The sequence below is a fragment of the Hemibagrus wyckioides genome, linkage group LG15 (genome assembly GCF_019097595.1).
Source record: "Hemibagrus wyckioides isolate EC202008001 linkage group LG15, SWU_Hwy_1.0, whole genome shotgun sequence".
In the NCBI taxonomy this organism is placed as follows: domain Eukaryota; kingdom Metazoa; phylum Chordata; class Actinopteri; order Siluriformes; family Bagridae; genus Hemibagrus; species Hemibagrus wyckioides.
In genome coordinates this window covers 5,129,132-5,148,388 of record NC_080724.1, presented here as the reverse complement: position 1 = coordinate 5,148,388, position 19,257 = coordinate 5,129,132, and the positions used below count along the sequence as shown (strand labels likewise).

The following is a 19,257-nucleotide window of genomic DNA, read 5'->3' as shown; positions in this document are numbered from 1 at the left end:
TTGAGTTTGATTGGGATGAAATTTAAGCAGGTTAGATTAAAAAAGGGTTTGATTTTAATCACTTTTGTACATACTCTATGAAAATTTAGGCAGGCTACAATGTGTTGGAGATCCCTGCTATATACAGTGAGGGAAAAAATTATTTGATCCCCTGCTGATTTTGTACGTTTGCCCACTGACAAAGAAATGATCAGTCTGTAATTTTAATGGTAGGTTTATTTGAACAGTGAGAGGCAGAAAAACAAAAACAAAAAAAAATCCAGAAAAACGCATTTCAGAAAAGTTCTACATTGATTTGCATTTTAATGAATGAAATAAGTATTTGATCCCCTATCAATCAGAAAGATTTCTGGCTCCCAGGTGTCTTTATACAGGTAAGGAGCTGAAATTACAGTAGGAGCACTCTCGGGGAGTGCTCTTAATCTCAGCTCGTTACCTGTATGAAAGACACCGTCCACAGAAGGAAGCAATCAATCAGATTCCAAACTCTCCATCATGGCCAAGACCAAAGAGCTGTCCATGGATGTCAGGGACAAGATTGTAGACCTACACAAGGCTGGAATGAGCTACAAGACCATCGCCAAGCAGCTTGGTGAGAAGGTGACAACAGTTGGTGCGATTATTCCCAAATGGAAGAAACACAAAAGGACTGTCAATCTTCCTCTGTCTGGGGCTCCATGCAAGATCTCACCTCACGGAGTTTCAATGATCATGAGAACGGCGAGGAATCAGCCCAGAATTACACTGGAGGATTTTGTCAATGATCTCAAGGCAGCTGGGACCATAGTCACCAAGAAAACAATTGGTAATACACTACGCTGTGAAAGACTGAAATCCAGTAGCACCCGCAAGGTCCCCCTGCTAAAGAAAGCACATGTACAGGCTCATCTGAAGTTTGCCAGTGAACATCTGAATGATTCAGAGGAGAACTGGGTGAAAGTGTTGTGGTCAAATGAGACCAACATCCAGCTCTTTGGCATCAACTCAACTCGCTGTTTTTGGAGGAGGAGGAATGCTGCCTATGACGCCAAGAAGACCATCCCCACCGTCAAACATGGAGGTGGAAACATTATGCTTTGGGGGTGTTTTTCTGCTAAGGGGACAGGACAACCGCACCGCATCAAAGGGACGATGGACGGAGCCATGTACCGTTAAATCTTGAGTGAGAACCTCCTTCCCTCAGCCAGGGCACTGAAAATGGGTTGTGGATGGATATTCCAGCCTGACAATGACCCAAAACACACGGCCAAAGTAACAAAGGAGTGGTTCAAAAAGAAGCACATTAAGGTCCTGTAGTGGCCTAGCCAGTCTCCAGACCTTAATCCCATAGAAAATCTGTGGAGGGAGCTGAAGGGTCAGCCACAAATCCTTAATGACTTGGAGAGGATCTGCAAAGAGGAGTGGGCCCAAATTCCTTGAGATGTGAGATGTGTGCAAACCTGGTGGCCAACTACAAGAAATGTCTGACGTCTGTGATTGCCAACAAGGGTTTGCCACCAAGTACTAAGTCATGTTTTGCAAAGGGGTCAAATACTTATTTCACTCAATAAAATGCAAATCAATGTATAACTTTTTCGAAATGGGTTTTTCTGGATTTCTTTGTTGTTATTCTGTCTCTCACTGTTCAGATAAACCTACCATTAAAATTACAGACTGATCATTTCTTTGTCAGTGGGCAAACATACAAAATCAGCAGGGGATCAAATAATTTTTTCCCTCACTGTAATTATCCAGTGGCGGGCCGTGTCCTTCCTGAATTAATCCAGCTCTACACCATCATTATGATGCCATGGCAATAAATACTAATTAACCGTTAAATAGCAAAGTAAAAAAGAAATTAGTCTACAGTATTTCACACCTCACAAGGAATAGTCAATTTTATTACGGTTACTTTTCTCAAAAAAGACATTCTTGATGACGTATGCAGCAAACTGCAATCTCCGGAGGATGCAGCATTCGAAATGAGACGCAGAGAATATAGAAACAATGTATATGTGCGGGTCGCTGCCTCTGACTACTCCAATTATCCAATCAAAGGACGGGAAATTGCTGACGTAATCGTATGCCTGCTAGATGGCCCCAGTGACACCAACTCGAAATCTGATTGGTTAATGTAACAATTTCATTGCCACTTATTTTAAGCTATGGGCGCCTGCACTATTAATTCTGAAGGCAGATTTCTTTCAACACATGATGTCAGCCACACATTCATGAAAAAATATATTAAATATATTAGAATGCACATCGGTGATTCAGATCACTGCTGTTTAGGCCAGCAGAGAAGGCCTTGCTGGCCCTAAAGGCCCACCACTGTAATTACCATATATTCATAATATGTTTACTTTTACACAGAGCAACCTAGAAGCAACAAATCCCAAAATGCACAGAAGCCTAGAAATAAGGCCACAGAAAACTACAGCACCCAACAGCCATTGCAAACACTGTCAAGTTTGCCATTATTCTAACTGCACACACCTGGACCGGATTACTCAGTCACTGTTACACTACTTAAGGCAGGGGTGTCCAATCTTATCCGCAAAGGGCTGGTGTGGGTGTAGGTTTTCATTCCAACTGAGTAGAAGCCACACCTGAGTCTACTGAAAGCCAAGCTCAACTGATTAGCCAGTTGGAATCAGGTATAGCTTCTGCTTGGTTGGAATGAAAACCTGCACCCACACCGGCGCTTTCTGGGTAAGATTGGACACCCCTTACTTAAGGGCTCTCAGCTGACATTGCAAAGTTTGCACTAAAAATTTGAAACATTTGTATGTTTGTTTGTTTGTTTGTTTATGTGTTCATGTTTATGGCAATGTTTCTGATTATTTGGTTCATGTCTTTGCTTTTGTATCTGCCCGTTTTCTGATTTTGATTGGACCTCATGCTTTGGATTTGTTTGTCTGTTTAAAAATAATGTCTGCCTGACATTGACATTTTGAAAATAACCGTGGATGATGATGATGATGATGATGATGATGAAGCAGGATCTATGAATGCTAACAGAATTGGTTATATCCAGGGGCACATCTAGGATTTGAAAACATCAGGGGCTAATTAGGAAGAGGAGGTAAGTGAGAATAACACGTTTTGTAAGAGCATTTTTATGTAATATTGTTTAATAATAAACACAAATGAACACAAACAGTATGCAACTTTAGAAAATTTCATTCAATCTTTTTTTCTGACTCCTCCCATCATTTCAGAGTCTTGCTACTAAAAAAGGAGTTCATTAAAGTCATTACATTTTCTCTCTCACACAGGTATGCCATGCAATATTATCTCTTTTACAGCTTATGTGCCATGTAGATCCTTTATTATTACTATTATTTTACAATAATCTATATTATACTTGCACCTTTTTGTTTCATTCCTGATTTATGCTTCCACTACTGTATGTATTATTCCTTATTTTTAATTTTTTTACAGCTTCACTTCTCTTCTTGTTCTCTCATCTCTCATCCTCTCATCTGTCTTGCTGCTTGTATCTTGTCTACTTCATGCTCATGGTGACTTTTCTATACAATTTCTTTGAGGGTGGAATCATCAGAGAGTATCTCCGAGACTGGACTTGAGCAAAACGGTCAATTACCATACTAGTATTTCTAGTGCTGAAAATTCCTTTATCAATTGACAGAACAGCCGAATGATGGAGTCTGTTCTGGTCCATTGTTCACCTAAGTCATGTCTGTATTTTAACTTAAATACTGCATTAGTTGAATAATAGAAAGTCATGATGTTCAAACTGTAATGTCTTTGCACTTTAACAGTTTATATTTTATTTAGATCTATCTTTAGGCTCATTTAATTTAAGGCTTTTTTACGTCTTGGGTATGGAATAATATTCTAAAGGGTCCTATATGTCAGGGGTTTTCAGAATCAGGAGACAGTGGGCCTCCTGTTTGACACAACATACATTTGTTAGCCTACTTTTATCAACTGTGTTAACATTAAATATTAGAAGTTAGACTTTTATCTGAATAATAAGATTTTTGTGTTTTCTGACATTTTTATTGCTGTCCGGCTCAAGGTGTTTTAGTCACGTGGTGTGAAAGCGGCGCTGTGCAGACCGATAGATGTAGGACATTAAAGTATCGCGAGAGCGGTTCTAGACCATATTCCAGCGCACACTCTCGCGGTATTTTGGCGCGAGCGTGTGTGTGCGTGCGCGCGCGCGTGCGGAGAGAGATGTCAGTCAAAATCGTATGCAGTAAACGGCAATAGTGCTCAACTAAAACGATCAATATTTCATAAATTCTCCTACACTCCGGTGGCAAAACGCGGGATAACATTTGGGGCTAGATTAAAATCATCCGGGGTTAGAGCCCCGAATGATTGGCCCTAGTGACGCCCCTGGTTATATCCACAATTCTGTTCAACAGTCTCAGTAGTTGTAGTAGTAGGAGGCGCAGGAGCACCGTCAGAAAAGAACGAGTCGGGGCTCTTATTTTGAAAATCACGTGGAACGACTAATGTTGCGTCATTTCTGTTTGCATTGTACGCTTAGTGATTTAGTATTCGGTACTCCCACGTGGCTACACACAGCAAACTGCTCTTATATCAGCGTTCCAAAAAATCAGAGAAACGTAAGCAACCTTCAAACGATCTTCACTTGTTGGGTAAGTTGACATTAAATTTACTGATTAGCGATCAGCGACCGTCTTATTACTTAGGAGTGCAGCTTTTATTTTGACATACTGTACGAGTCATTTCAGTGATTGTCAGAATTTCTTCAGCGTGTGGATGACTCTCCACATTTTCCCTCGATCTGCAGCAGGCCTCCAGGTTTATGTAATAATTTCGTGTTTTAGTACCTAAATATAGTTTTTTTTTTATAGTTACAGCATAGCTAGAAGTTCAGCACTGTGGCATATCAGTTATTACTTGTTGACAAATTTGGAGTTTTGTCTGTATATACAGAGAGGAGATCAATATAGAACAGTTGCATGTGATTCTTCCCTTAAAATATAAATAAAAATTACAGAAGAACAGTGAACAAAGAGGTTGTAGAAATCCTACTATCTTTTTAATGATGAGGGAAAAACTTTTAATTCTCTACATTTATGAATAAAAAAATTGCATGCAGTATAATTAAGTTAAGGGCAAAATATTTTCATCGGGCTCCTCAAAAGGACATAAATCAATCAATAAAAACTCTGTGTATGAAATTTGCAGTGAAATATCCTGCCAGAGTTTTCTAGTATGATCACGGTGCCAAAAAACGAGTCTCTGTGAATTACAGAAAGTGCAATTCACATCTGTCCTCAGTTTAACTCCTGACACAATGAAGGTTTTTTTTAACCGGATAATAGCGATGAATAAGTTTAAAAGAAACCTCTTTACTAATATTAAGAAGAGTCTAAATCTTCCCTAAACTGTTTTCCATTAACCTGTTCCTTTCTGTAATGACATGAGGCACAATCAGAAAGAAATAAAGTATATTTCTGTTCTTTGTTGTGGACAACACATTACTATATATGGGTCTGGAAGAAGTGTTTCAGAACTTAATGAAACTCTTATACACTGATCAGGCATAACATTATGACCACCCGCCTAATATTGTGTTGGTCCCCCTTTTGCTGCCAAAACAGCCCTGACCCGTCATGCACTGTGTATTCTGACACCTTTCTGTCAGAACCAGCATTAACTTTGTCAGCAGTCTGAGCAACAGTAGCTCGTCTGTTGGATCGGATCACACGGGCCACCCTTCACTCCCCACGTGCATCAATGAGCCTTGGCCGCCCAATGACCCTGTCACTGGTTCACCACTGTTCCTTCCTTGGACCACTTTTGATAGATACTGACCACTGCAGACCCGGAACACCCCACAAGAGCTGCAGTTTTGGAGATGCTCTGAGCCAGTCGTCTATCCATGACAATTTGGCCCTTCGTTAAACTCGCTCAAATCATTACGCTTGTCCATTTTTCCTGCTTCTAACACATCAACTTTGAGGACTAAATGTTCACTTGCTGTCTAATATATCCCACCCACTAACAGGTGCTATGATGAGATTATCAGTCTTATTCACTTCACCGGTCAGTGGTCATAATGTTATGCCTGCTTGGTGTAAATCTTAAATATGATAAACTACTCCATTAGGGCATAACATCAAATACAGTGGCAAACTGTTTTGGTGTAACTGGAATATTCTGATGATAGAGTAATTCTTGGTATTTGAATAATTAATCGTCCTTATTAAATAACCGGATTAATCCTGTTTTTATACCAGTTTAAAAGAAAAAAGGACTTTTATAATAAGTGTGTTTGTGATATGTTTATAACAAGTGTGCTTGGTATTCCAAGTAATATAATTAAATGAAGACAAATGGTTTGAAAATCCTTGACCAAGCGAATAACTCTTGTGGAAATTAGAGAGAGCAAGGGGAATCTTATCATTCCTGAAGCTGCAGGAAAAAATATAAACTTCAATTTTCCCAATTGGCAAAAGACATTTTTGACATATTTTGGTGTAACATTCCAAATACTGGATGGATTTCCTAATTAATTCCTCAACCCTGTGATTTTTCTGTGAAGTATTTAATGTTGCAAAGTCAACCAAATTAAGACCATCATTAATGTAGCTATTGGACAAAACAGATTTTTTGAATTTTTTTGGATCTATTTTTCCATACAACATAAATCAATAATTAATTCATCTTTTTACACTTTATTCTATCAAGATCTAAAGAGATGGCAGCGTAAGAATATCACATCTATTACACATGTTGGAAACAGAATATTGCTTAATGAACATTAGTTCCCATTTGAATATATTAAAATAAATCCCAGAAGCTTTGGAATAAGTTTAAAGAGCTAAGAAAACCTGAAAAGGGTAATATGCAAAACCAGATTTTTCAAAGATTTCAATGTAAAACTTTGTTCAATGTCAAAGAAGGCTTTGATAAATTCCAGAAAAAAATAATATAATTCATCCCTCGCTAATTCCGAATAGTCAAACAGATCATGAACCAAAGATCGAATATTGTTTGTAATGTTTTTGTTTTTTAGAAAGCCTGACTGTGTTTCATAGATCAGCGCCCTAAAATAGTTTTTACGAGTGTTGAAAAGTTTGCAGTGATAATTTTTGTAGTCAAAATTTAAGACTAATCAGACGCCAATCATCAATTAGTAATTTCGCATTAGGTAGAAGGGAGAAATCCCACACTAATACTTTCACAAAATACTTTCAGTTAAAAAGCCGTCAAATCTTTTGCAAATCTTGATAAAATTCTGAGGTAAGGTCATCGACTCCTGCCGATTTATTATTTATTAAGGGTCATATACTTTACATTTTCACACACCTAAACATGACGCTGAACAAAACAACTTGTGACTGATCGCTTTACATGTCAGTCAGATGCCCTCTTGAGCTGCCCTTGGCTGCAAAGCCTAAAGGTCTGGTTATGCAAAATTAATTATCTCCTAACACCAGTTGCATGTGAAGATCTGGGGATACACAGTTTGCTCCAAAGGTGTTCGATTACGTTGTTTTTGCTATACAATAAAGAACAAAAAATACAACAGAATTTTAGCCCAAGCATTGAGCATAAGCAATAAAGCAATTTAGAACATACTGAAAAAGAAAGAAATACCTATTGTACAAAAAATTGATCAAACAGACTGGCCAAGGAAAACAACAAAAACACCAACAACCTTCACATAGCAGGGGTGAAGTCATTACTATCCACCATCTGATGATGATTTCAGAGAAGGAATATTGGGGCCATACCAAGAATCAGAAGGCCAGCTTAATACAGAGATGAGCCACAAATGTTCTGGACCAATCTCCATCAATGTGATGGAAAGGCCAAAGTAAGAAGAAAGAAATAATCTACATATGATGCAAAACATGTGGCTTGGTGGCGGTTCAAGGAAACTTCTGGAAACATCATTATGGTCCAGGTACACTCCTTCATGGCAGTGGTATTCCCTGATATATACAGTCTCCTTTAAATAAATTGGAATGGCAATACCCTGAACACATTTAGGTTTGAGATCAAAAGAATAGATACAGCAAATTCGATTCAGGAGATGAAATGCATGCCCATTTGAGTGAATGACTTGGCCAGTCTAACAGCACAATTGGACCTTTTCATTACTTTGGTAGAGGATAATCTTGGTTCTAGAACTTTTAAGTTATTATCTGTATTAGTGAATTCCAATCTGGCTTTCTGATTCTTACTGCTGATGGTTTGCATCTTGTTGTATGGCCTCTATATTCCTGCTCTTGAAGTCCTCTTTAAGCGGTTGATTGTGATACTGTGATGCCTCTTAACACATCAAATTTAAATATTAGGAAATTAAAGCTGAAATTTTGATGTCTCATGCCATATTTGATGTCTCATGCCTAATACTGAGAGGCGACTGCATATAAAAGATACCTTATTTCTTATTCTTCTTTATATGAGCACTGCCATGTTAAAGAATTTCATCTCAGAAGTCTGAGCTCTGAGAAAACCCAGATTTTCCGAGTAGGAGTTACAATTTGGAGAGCCATATAAATCGATCTTGTTGGAAACTATTCAGTTATGAATGCTGGTTGAGCCATAACAGCCATGCTGATATTCAATACAACGGCATTCCTGCTCATACCATATTGCTTAAGTAACGAGAATTCTTTTGTTTCATTCTAGGTCGATGCCAATGGCTACTCAAAGGATTCCAGATGAGCTCTTCAGAAATGAGAAGTTAATCAAAGAACTGGAGGAAATTGCTAAAGACTCTGCACTGCTGCATGGAGTATTAATGCGCACCAAAGAATCACCAAACTCTTCAGAAGTAAACTATTTTTTGACATTTTTTTTGCCGTCACAGTCCCACTTGTTAAAATACATACACCCAAATCTGTGTAGGAACTGTGAGTGTGTGTGTGTTTGTGTGTTTCTAGGTGGTAAGTTATGCACCATTCACACTCTTCCCTTCCCCGGTGCCTACAGTACTCTTTAATCAGGCTCTTGAAGTTGCGACCCATTTTAATCGGCTGATCGACAGAGTCAGTCAGAGTCCACATTTTCTTGAGGAGGCTCTTGCAAGGTATCGCTCATTTGGCAACAAGCTTATTTAGAAGAATACTTTTTAAGGGGTGTCTGAAATTAAAAATGCATTTTTTTAATTGATTTTTTGAATGTTAATTTTAGGAAAATATGGAGTGTGTGCTTTTGCATGCTCATGCTCAGAAGCTCATTAATTGTTCTATGTATCTTAACAGCACCATCAAGGTTGACCGTTTCACAGCAAAACTCTTCAATATTTACAGACAAGTTCAGCAGGAACCTCAGGACATGGTAATATAATGTGATGATGTCTAGGATGATTTAATTCAACTTGAATACATTTATTTGTAGTAAATTTTACATTACAATTATTATGATTTATATCAGGGGTGTCCAATCTTATTCGCAAAGGGCCGGTGTGGGTGCAGATTTTCATTCCAACTGAGCAGAAGCCACATCTGAGTCTACTGAAAGCCAAGATCAGTTGATTAGCCAGTTGGAATCAGGTGTAGCTTCTGCTTGTTGGAATGAAAACCTGCACCCACACCGGCCCTTTCTGGATAAGATTGGACACCCCTGATTTATATCAACAGGTCAGTGCGGAAGCTTGTTCCTGCATGAAAAATAATTAATTCACAAAAAGTTAGGTTTCCACAATTCAGTGTCCATTTGACAACAGTAACAATAATCACAATAATATTAATAACAATAATAATAAAATAATAATAATAATAGAGAAAAAATATATTTTTAAAGGTTTATCATGACTTTTCAGTCTCCAGACCTGCCATACACAGGACATGAAACAGTATGGAGTCAATTATAATTACTTCTGTTTGTCCTGAGGGTATGCAAATTATTGGATTGAATTTGTTTTCATGCTGTTTCCCATTTAAGGCAATAGTGCTGGGCTTGAATCGCTCCGATTACATGATTGACCATGCTAATGGAAAAGAGGCCTTAAAACAGATTGAACTTAATACTATTGCAGCCAGTTTTGGGGGACTTTCCTCACAAACACCAGCTGTTCATCGGTGAGTGAGTGCTCTAACTTGAATATTCAGTAGCATGCAATCAGTGCATTAGCCAGAATGCTAACTGTGCCTAGAAGCTGTGTTTTGCAGTTTAGCAGTTAATTTGTTGTTATCCCAGGCACATTCTGAAGGTTGCAGGGCTGTTGAAGGAAAGCAAACTGATCTTGGATAATAATCCAGCAGCAGGTCTGGCAAAAGGCTTGGCAATGGCCTGGGAGCTTTATGGCTCTGAGAGGTTAGTTTAACATTAAGGTCCTTTAATTACTAAATCTTCATCTATCTATGAATGACAAATGTGTATTATGAATGACAAACATTTGATACAGCAAATCATTGTTAACTTTGTTAAGGATCTTAAAAGATCAATGTTTCTCTTGTTTGCTTTAATAGTAAATTACTGTATGCTTATCACAGGGCTGTTGTGATGTTCCTAGTTGAGGACGTTCAGAGGAACATTTATGACCACCGATTTGTAGAGAATGAGCTTTGGGCGAGGTAAAAGATTCTCTCTATCATCTCATGCAAAGTATATAAGGCTTATTATTTAATGTCTGAGGTGAACTGTGATACACAGCATGCTTGACTTGAAAACAGAAACTTACAGCACTGGAATTAGAAGGTTCTAACTTTTTTATATTTATATTTATTTTATTTTATTTATATATTTGTGAGTTAAGTAAATTATTAAACATGAACATTGTTTTCCTAGAACAGCATGCTATTTCCTAGTTTTACTCCTTGTATACCACAGCAATTTGTGAATTATTACATTTTTTTAAATTTTATTAATAAGACACCTTATGCTTTTTAACGACTTATAGTTACATAGAATGTTGTGGAACATTTGCAAAACAAGGTAGTTCCTGTTATCACGTGGTGCAGCTGTAAACAACATTCCTCCAGCAACCTTCTTCTGTCTCTTGAAATATTTCTTAGAGAAATATAAAGGCTTGTAGGCTTGTCCAGGGTGGAAAATGTACTGTTGACACCAGATTCCATCCATACATGTTAGAAAAGTAGACTGATCACCAGACATGACAAATGATACATTTTTCATGAATATAACTTCTGACTGAAAATATGAAAGCTCATCAGATGAAGATGAAATTGGAAAATAGGGAGTGAGTTTCACCATATTCAAATAGTTGTTATGCTAGTTAGCCAACTTGCAAATGGACTGTTAATGATTGTGTCTTCCTTGGGATTGATTTCCATTTGCTTAGCACAAAACAAATTTAAACAAATAAACAGTTTTTTTTTCACAACAGTGCTGTTATACTGAATATTGGCATGGCTGAGATGACCTGCAGCCTCATGCCTACAGCCTAACCACAGTCATGCCAATATGCAGTGTAAGTACACTCTTGCTCACTCAGTAGTGATTTAAAATATATGTCATAAAGTACTTGTAAGACGTTTTACACCAAAATATTTCCTGTATATCATATGGCTCAATATCCGCTAGATAAAATCAGTCTAAACAAATGAACAAACAAGCTGTAGATAGCTTTGAAGGTAAAAACAAAAATCATGTTGTATTCACAGAAACATTCGGGTAATAAGAAGACAGTTTGAAGATGTGAGCAGAAGGGGATTTCTAGACCAGGACAAGAGACTGTTTGTGTGAGTGTTTGAATTATTTCTCCTAATTAGAAGATACTTCTGGACTTTTACAAATTGATTTAACAAATCTAATGGAAAACATATTTCTCTGCTTTCAGAGATGGACAAGAGATTGCTGTTGTTTATTTCCGTAACGGATACATGCCTCAGAATTACAAATCGGAACAAGTACAGCATTTATTTTTAATAGCTGAGACTTTAATTTTAATTCCATAATATTTTCATGTGGTCTTGGTTTTAATAATCAGTTAAAGTTTTTTGTAGCTTATGCATTGTAAGAATATGTAATCCGGCATATCAACATATAAAATATGTGTTTGTACTGTAGAGCTGGGAGGCTCGGTTGATGATGGAGCGCTCGTGTGCTGTGAAGTGTCCAGACATCAGCACCCACCTTGCTGGCACTAAAAAGGTCCAGCAGGAGTTGGCTCGGCCAGGTGTCCTCGAGACCTTCTTTCCTGATGAGCCCGAAACAGTGGCTCGGATACGTGCCACTTTTGCCGGCCTTTACTCATTAGACATGGTAGGGCACAAACTTGCAGAACTATAGCAAATTTATGTGCTTTCTGAAATATGCCAATTGACACAACTTTTTCCCGCCATATTAGGGGGAGGACGGGGACAAGAACATGGCTATGGCTTTGGCCAAACCAGACCAGTATGTGTTGAAACCACAGAGAGAAGGAGGAGGTGAGCCTTACCTGTATTTTTTCCATTATATTCTACTCTTCTCTAACCACAACTATATTGAAAACTATATATTAATACATGTTTATAATGTAATATATGTTTATAATATGTCCATTGATGCTTTCACATTAAAGCAGGCACTGAAAGAGCATGATCTTCAAAAGAAAACTTCTGTTAGAAATACTGATGCACTGACTTGGCCTTATTGTTTTATAATATTCTATAGTGATATATATCACTACATATTTTTATTACTTTATTACAGTTCACAGGTCCACAAAAGGTAGGAACATATAATATATGACTTATCAGAATCAGGCTGATGAACCAGAATGATATGAGAGGCTGTAGCAGCTTTCCCTCTCAATTGGGGCCTATGATAAGATCAGGGTTTCATGCCAGGAAGGAGATCACTCAATCAATCAAATATTGAACCATATATAGTTAAGTGGTGCTGCCACACAGCCATTAAGTACCTAAAGGGGCCAGAACATGACAAAAATCTATTCCATAGCTAGTTAATCCAGAGAGCAAGTTCAGTGGAACAATCAGCTGTTAAATAGGTTTTGAATATTGCCTGGGTTTGACAGAGATGAGAAACTATCTTTAACAGTGTTTGTCAAAATCAGTGGTGGAGCTATATAATGACTAAGAAAACAAAAAAAATGGTAGATCTGGGTAAATGATTTTTCTACTCACAATGGACGTGTAGATGAAGTGATATCAGTAAAACTGTGAGGTATGTTTGATTACAGGGTAATATGCCTGAAGAACTTTAAATGAAGAATCATCTGTATGCAGCAAAGCAAGTCACAGACTGAGATGGCATGCCCTGCCCATGCAATACCATTATAATTTAAAACTAATCATTATAAGCAATTTGTGATCAATGACACTGGTTTGATGTATAGGGTCAGTCTCTTGTTTTCTGTTCCTGATGTGGATGGACAGTTTTTGCACCAGCGTGGTGTGCACAGCGTTGGGCCACTTAAGAGTAAGGAGAAAAAATATTATGACTCAACACTTTAAAGGGTTACCCTCTTTCTTTTAACGTGGGTCCTTCATGGAGAGGAGATGTGAGTGTTAATCACATGTTAGCCAAAGGGAATCTTCACTTCAAGCTTAACCTAACCTAAATGCCATCAGACCCATTTAAAGCTCTCCCAAACTGACCCTGTTTAGGCAGTAGCTCCAGTGTACAGTGTGAGGCATGTATCCAAGTCCTGACACAACATTGCTGAATCAGTTACTAAGTGGATTTGGAAAGGGTCTTTCTATTTTGCCTCAGCATGGTGGTGAGAATGGCTGAGAACAATCCCCCTTGTTGGTGTGGACTGAATACTGCACTAAAGAGCTGGCAATGCATCCACCCACAACACCCCACTCTGGTACAACTTTGGCTCTGACAGATGAGGCCTTACTGCCTCATGATTCAAAGTAGGGCAGTTATGAAGGGCTTGATCACCATCAAAGAAAAAAGCTGATGTAGTAGCTTGGTGGTTAAGCTGTTGGACTACTGATTGGACGGTTGTGAGTTCGAACCCCAGGACCAACCAGCTGCCACTGCTGAGCCCCTGAGCAAGGCCCTTAACCCTCTATTGCTCAATTATACCCTCAATTCTATTAACCATATAATTATTCAATTATATAAACCGAGATAAATGTAAGTCGCTCTGGATAAGGGTGTCTGCCAAATGCCGTAAATGTAAATCATGACTGTTGCATCACCTAAAGGTTTGGCTAAAAGGTATAAGAGGGACATGAGCAAAAAAACCTACGTTTTGGATTCCTTGGGATTGACGCTGGCAATCACTGTCGGTGTTCTGATTCAAGTGATGACCATGACACAATTAGCTAAAACGTAGTGATTTATTTACATATAAATATACACACACAACACCTGTACCACTGCTTCGAGGTCATTCTGCCTACGCATTTATCCAAACCATAAAAAAGATCGATCTCTATATTAGTTGGTCTGTTTTTTTTCCACCACACAACTTATATAGCATATAACTTAGCTCCCTTTCAAAAATCAGGAAAAGGCATTTTTTACATTTTTTACTGTTTTTACATTTATTCAGATATACAAAATCATTCAAGTTAAATTTATTTAGATGCACAGCCTGTTGATGCAGCACAATAAGTGCACTGCACATCTCTTCTCACAGGGAACAACATTTATGGGGACGAGATCTGCAGTGTGCTGGAGAGCTTGAAGAACAGCACAGAGAGAACCGCCTACATCTTGATGGACAAAATCCAGCCCCAGCCCATGTATAACTATCTTTGCCGAGAGGGGGAGCCATTGAAGCTGAAGAGATGCCTCAGTGAACTGGGTGTTTTTGGAGCCTACGTTAGGTACACTGCAGAAAACTGTGCTGCTTTCACTCTAAACAGACAAACAATTTTCTCAGAAAAAGATGCATTATTAGTTAATATCACATGTTTTGGAAGAAGGCAAAAAAAACAAACAGCCGAACTGACCTTTTATTATTCAGACAGGAAATCCCACTAACCTATTTTACTGTCCTTCAGGAGAGGAACAGAGGTTTTGATGAACGAGTGTGTGGGCCACCTGCTCAGGACAAAGGGTGCAGAACATGCAGACGGAGGTGTTGCTGCAGGAGTCGCACTGCTCGACAATCCACTACTGATTTAAGTCTCAACATATCAAGCTGAACTGTACACTGATAAACATATCCAGGTTTCATTTCTGAATAGCTACAGTGAGGGGAAAAAATAATTATTTGATCCCCTGCTGATTTTGTACGTTTGCTCACTGACAAAGAAATGATCAGTCTGTAATTTTAATGGTAGGTTTATCTGAACAGTGAGAGACAGAATAACAACAAAAAAAATCCAGAAAAACACATTTCAAAAAAGTTATACATTGATTTGCATTTTATTGAGTGAAATAAGTATTTGACCCCTTTGCAAAGCATGACTTAGTACTTGGTGTCAAACCCTTGTTGACAATCACAGACGTCAGACATTTCTTGTAGTTGGCCACCAGGTTTGCACACATCTCACATCTCAAGGAATTTGGGCCCACTCCTCTTTGCAGATCCTCTCCAAGTCATTAAGGATTTGTGGCTGACCCTTCAGCTCCCTCCACAGATTTTCTATGGGATTAAGGTCTGGAGACTGGCTAGGCCACTACAGGACCTTAATGTGCTTCTTTTTGAACCACTCCTTTGTTGCCTTGGCCGTGTGTTTTGGGTCATTGTCAGGCTGGAATATCCATCCACAACCCATTTTCAATGCCCTGGCTGAGGGAAGGAGGTTCTCACTCAAGATTTAACGGTACATGGCCCCGTCCATCGTCCCTTTGATGCGGTGCAGTTGTCCTGTCACCTGGAGATGGTGTACTTGGAGTCATAGGCAGCATTCCTCCTCCTCCAAACACGGCGAGTTGAGTTGATGCCAAAGAGCTGGATTTTGGTCTCATTTAACCACAACACTTTCACCCAGTTCTCCTCTGAATCATTCAGATGTTCACTGGCAAACTTCAGATGAGCCTGTACATGTGCTTTCTTTAGCAGGGGGACCTTGCGGGCGCTACTGGATTTCAGTCTTTCACAGCATAGTGTGTTACCAATTGTTTTCTTGGTGACTATGGTCCCAGCTGCCTTGAGATCACTGACAAAATCCTCCAGTGTAATTCTGGGCTGATTCCTCGCCGTTCTCATGATCATTGAAACTCCATGAGGTGAGATCTTGCATGGAGCCCCAGACCGAGGAAGATTGACAGTCCTTTTGTGTTTCTTCCATTTGGGAATAATCGCACCAACTGTTGTCACCTTCTCACCAAGCTGCTTGGCGATGGTCTTGTAGCTCATTCCAGCCTTGTGTAGGTCTACAATCTTGTCCCTGACATCCATGGACAGCTCTTTGGTCTTGGCCATGATGGAGAGTTTGGAATCTGATTGATTGCTTCCTTCTGTGGACAGGTGTCTTTCATACAGGTAACAAGGTCCCCCGAGAGTGCTCCTACTGTAATCTCAGCTCCTTACCTGTATAAAAGACACCTGGAGCCAGAAATCTTTCTGATTGATAGGGGATCAAATATTTATTTCACTCATTAAAATGCAAATCAATGTAGAACTTTTCTGAAATGCGTTTTTCTGGATTTTTTTTGTTGTTATTCTGTCTCTCACTGTTCAGATACTCCTACCATTAAAATTACAGACTGATCATTTCTTTGTCAGTGGGCAAACGTACAAAATCAGCAGGGGATCAAATAATTTTTTCCCTCACTGTAGTTTTATTTTATATTTATTCCACTCTCAGCACATGGTAGGAGAAAATATACTTGATTCATTAAGGCTTGTTCTTAGGTTATACATTCCCTATGAAGATGGTGCTCAAGAAATTCTGTACTTCACTGCTTTCATTTTGTATAAAATGATCCTTGTCCTAAAAAATGCCTTTTGCTGATCACAACTCTCTACGATTGGCAGTGTTGACCCGAGTGTTAGCAACTCAGCCTTGGATGATTCAAAAATGCAAATTCCAGTAAGCCATCTCAGAGAAATTAGGACTCTCTCATTGTACATTTCCAAGTTTGGGAAAACACTGGTTTTCATTTATAGAAAATGTATTTTATAAGACCTGTGAATGATATTTTGTCAAAATATTATACTTACTATATCCAGCATTTAAATGAATGAAATCAGAAACAAATCTAAATTTGCATTTGTTATATATCAATGCCAGTGTTTTGGTAGAACATGTACTTTATCCAAATAATGATTTTCTTTTTTCTCATTTCAAACAGTGTAAACTTGCATCATGTAGGAAAGAAAACCATGTAATTTAATGAAAAATACTAAAATGATATGCTTAATGCGATGTTGTAGAAAAGATGATGGAAAGTTAAAGCTGCACTCTGTGAGATTTGAACACTGTGTTCTGTTTACTATAAAATATTGTACTCACATACTGTCACTTTTCGATATCTTCTAAAGGATTTGTTCATTTCTATGCACAAAGGTCACTCGAGTACTTGTTCAATCCTTTGTCTAAATTGCTGCAAGTTGCTTCTTGCAGGTCTCTCTGCATGCCATCCTATGTTTTCAACCTTCTCAAGTTCTTCCTCACCACCCCAATGCTATGTTCCCTCCTGGCTTCTGGTAGTTGCTCACATCAGATTTACAACACAAATGCTTGCCTGTTAAGCCAAAAATGAACCAGTACCCATCAACCTAACATCATACACTACACCCCACCCTCTGATCCTCTAGTACTGCACATCTGGTCCCACCATCTCACAAGCTAAAGGATGGTATTTATCAAGCCTCTTCGTTATGGTACCTAGGTGGTGGAATGAATTTCCCCTAGATGTCCGAACATAACTGGCCACAGACTAATCATGGAGTACTTATAATTTTTTTTAAAGTTTGTTAATCTAAAAATACTTGCTGTTTTTCACACTAGAACTCTGAGTAAACCAGTATCAAGATGTATTGGTCATTGTTACTCAGTGTTGAAGATTGTGGGTTACTGATTGGGAGGTTCATGAGTTCAAAGCCCAGCATGGTCAAGCTGCCACTACTAATCCCTTGAGCAAGACTCTTAACCTTCAACTACTCAGCTGTATAAATGAGATAAATGTACTAGGTCACTATGGATAAGGGTGTCTGCTAAATGCATTAAATGTAAATAAAAATAGGCACGAAGTCTCCTTCATCCAGAGAACCAAGGGCTTAATATTTACCACGTTCATCTTAGCTGCTGTCTTTGCATTTCCTATTACTTTAGAGCACATTAATAGCAGAAAGAAGAATTGGATCCTATGAGAATCATTTGCCCCTCATCATGGTAGCTACAATTCAAGTAAGATTGAGAAACTTGGTTTTATATGTTTAAGACAGGCAAAAATAGTAATTAAAATTTAAATAAAGCTTAAAATTCAGAGAGAAAGAGCAGAATTCTGGACCTACTCTTATTGAGACTTTTAACTGATGGATAGAAATTTTCCCTTTTGATTCCCTGGCCACGGCCAAGAGAGCACAGGATCCTGTCGCTGGACCACTAGGAGGCACTGAACTGCTCAGTTGTGTAAATGAGATAAATGTTTGTCTCTCTGGATAAGTATCTGCCAAATAATGAAAAAATAATGTAATGAAAGATGCCACTGACATTAGGGAATACTGTTGTGATGAATTGGGTGTACTTTGTTTGTAATAATGTTTAGACAGGTGGTAAGGTTTAAAGAAACATCCACATGAATGCCAGGACCCAATTTTTCCCAGCAGAATTTTGATTAGATTGTAAGGATTGTAAATTGTAAAGATAAGCATCACACTGTCTCTCGGCTTGCATTTTCACCCATAGTGCATCCTGGTACCATTAAGTGACGCACATAGATACACACACACACCCTAACGTAAAAGAACATACATGATGTCAAAGAAAACGTGATTCATCAGACCAGGGTACCTTCATTTATTGCTCTATGAACCATTGTAAGTGCGTTCAGCATTGAACAGTGGTCAGCATGGGCACTCTGACCAGTGTGCAGCTACACAATACACTGTGTTTTCTGACAGCTTTCTATCATAGCCAATATTAACTTTTTCAGCAACTTGTGCTACAGTAGCTGGTCTACGGGATTGGGCCAGATGGACTAGCCTTCGCTCCCCACTCACACCAAAGCGCCTTGGGTGTCCATTACCCTGTCACTTGACCAATGATTGTTTTTTGGAACTCTTTTGGTAGCTAGTAACCACTACATACCATGAACACCTCACAAGACCTGCTGTTTCGGAGATGCTCTGGACCAGTCATCTAGCCATCACAATTTTGCAGTTGTGTTAAAGTCTCTCAAATCCTTTTGCTTGCCCATTTATTCAAAATGCTAAATTTCAGGGGCACAGGTAAAGCTATAACAAATATAGGCTACAGGACAGCAAACAAA

At 38.6% G+C, this 19,257-nt stretch overlaps 1 protein-coding gene across 2 annotated transcripts; it reads left to right on the top strand.

The window, feature by feature from the left end:
* Positions 1–4,172: 4,172 nt before the first annotated feature.
* On the top strand, positions 4,173–17,277 carry gss (glutathione synthetase). Of its 2 annotated transcripts, none has more exons than XM_058410123.1 (13): positions 4,173–4,613; positions 8,629–8,773; positions 8,883–9,028; positions 9,204–9,279; positions 9,886–10,022; positions 10,141–10,257; positions 10,437–10,517; positions 11,568–11,645; positions 11,744–11,813; positions 11,974–12,168; positions 12,254–12,335; positions 14,507–14,696; positions 14,874–17,277. In XM_058410123.1, the coding sequence occupies exons 2-13, from the start codon at positions 8,633–8,635 to the stop codon at positions 14,995–14,997; spliced, it is 1,437 nt and encodes a 478-aa protein (XP_058266106.1). In that variant the 5' UTR covers positions 4,173–4,613; positions 8,629–8,632; the 3' UTR covers positions 14,998–17,277. The 2 variants fall into 2 exon arrangements, with proteins under 2 accessions (XP_058266106.1, XP_058266104.1); XM_058410121.1 differs by lacking the exon at positions 4,173–4,613 and adding an exon at positions 4,722–4,785.
* Positions 17,278–19,257: the final 1,980 nt, after the last annotated feature.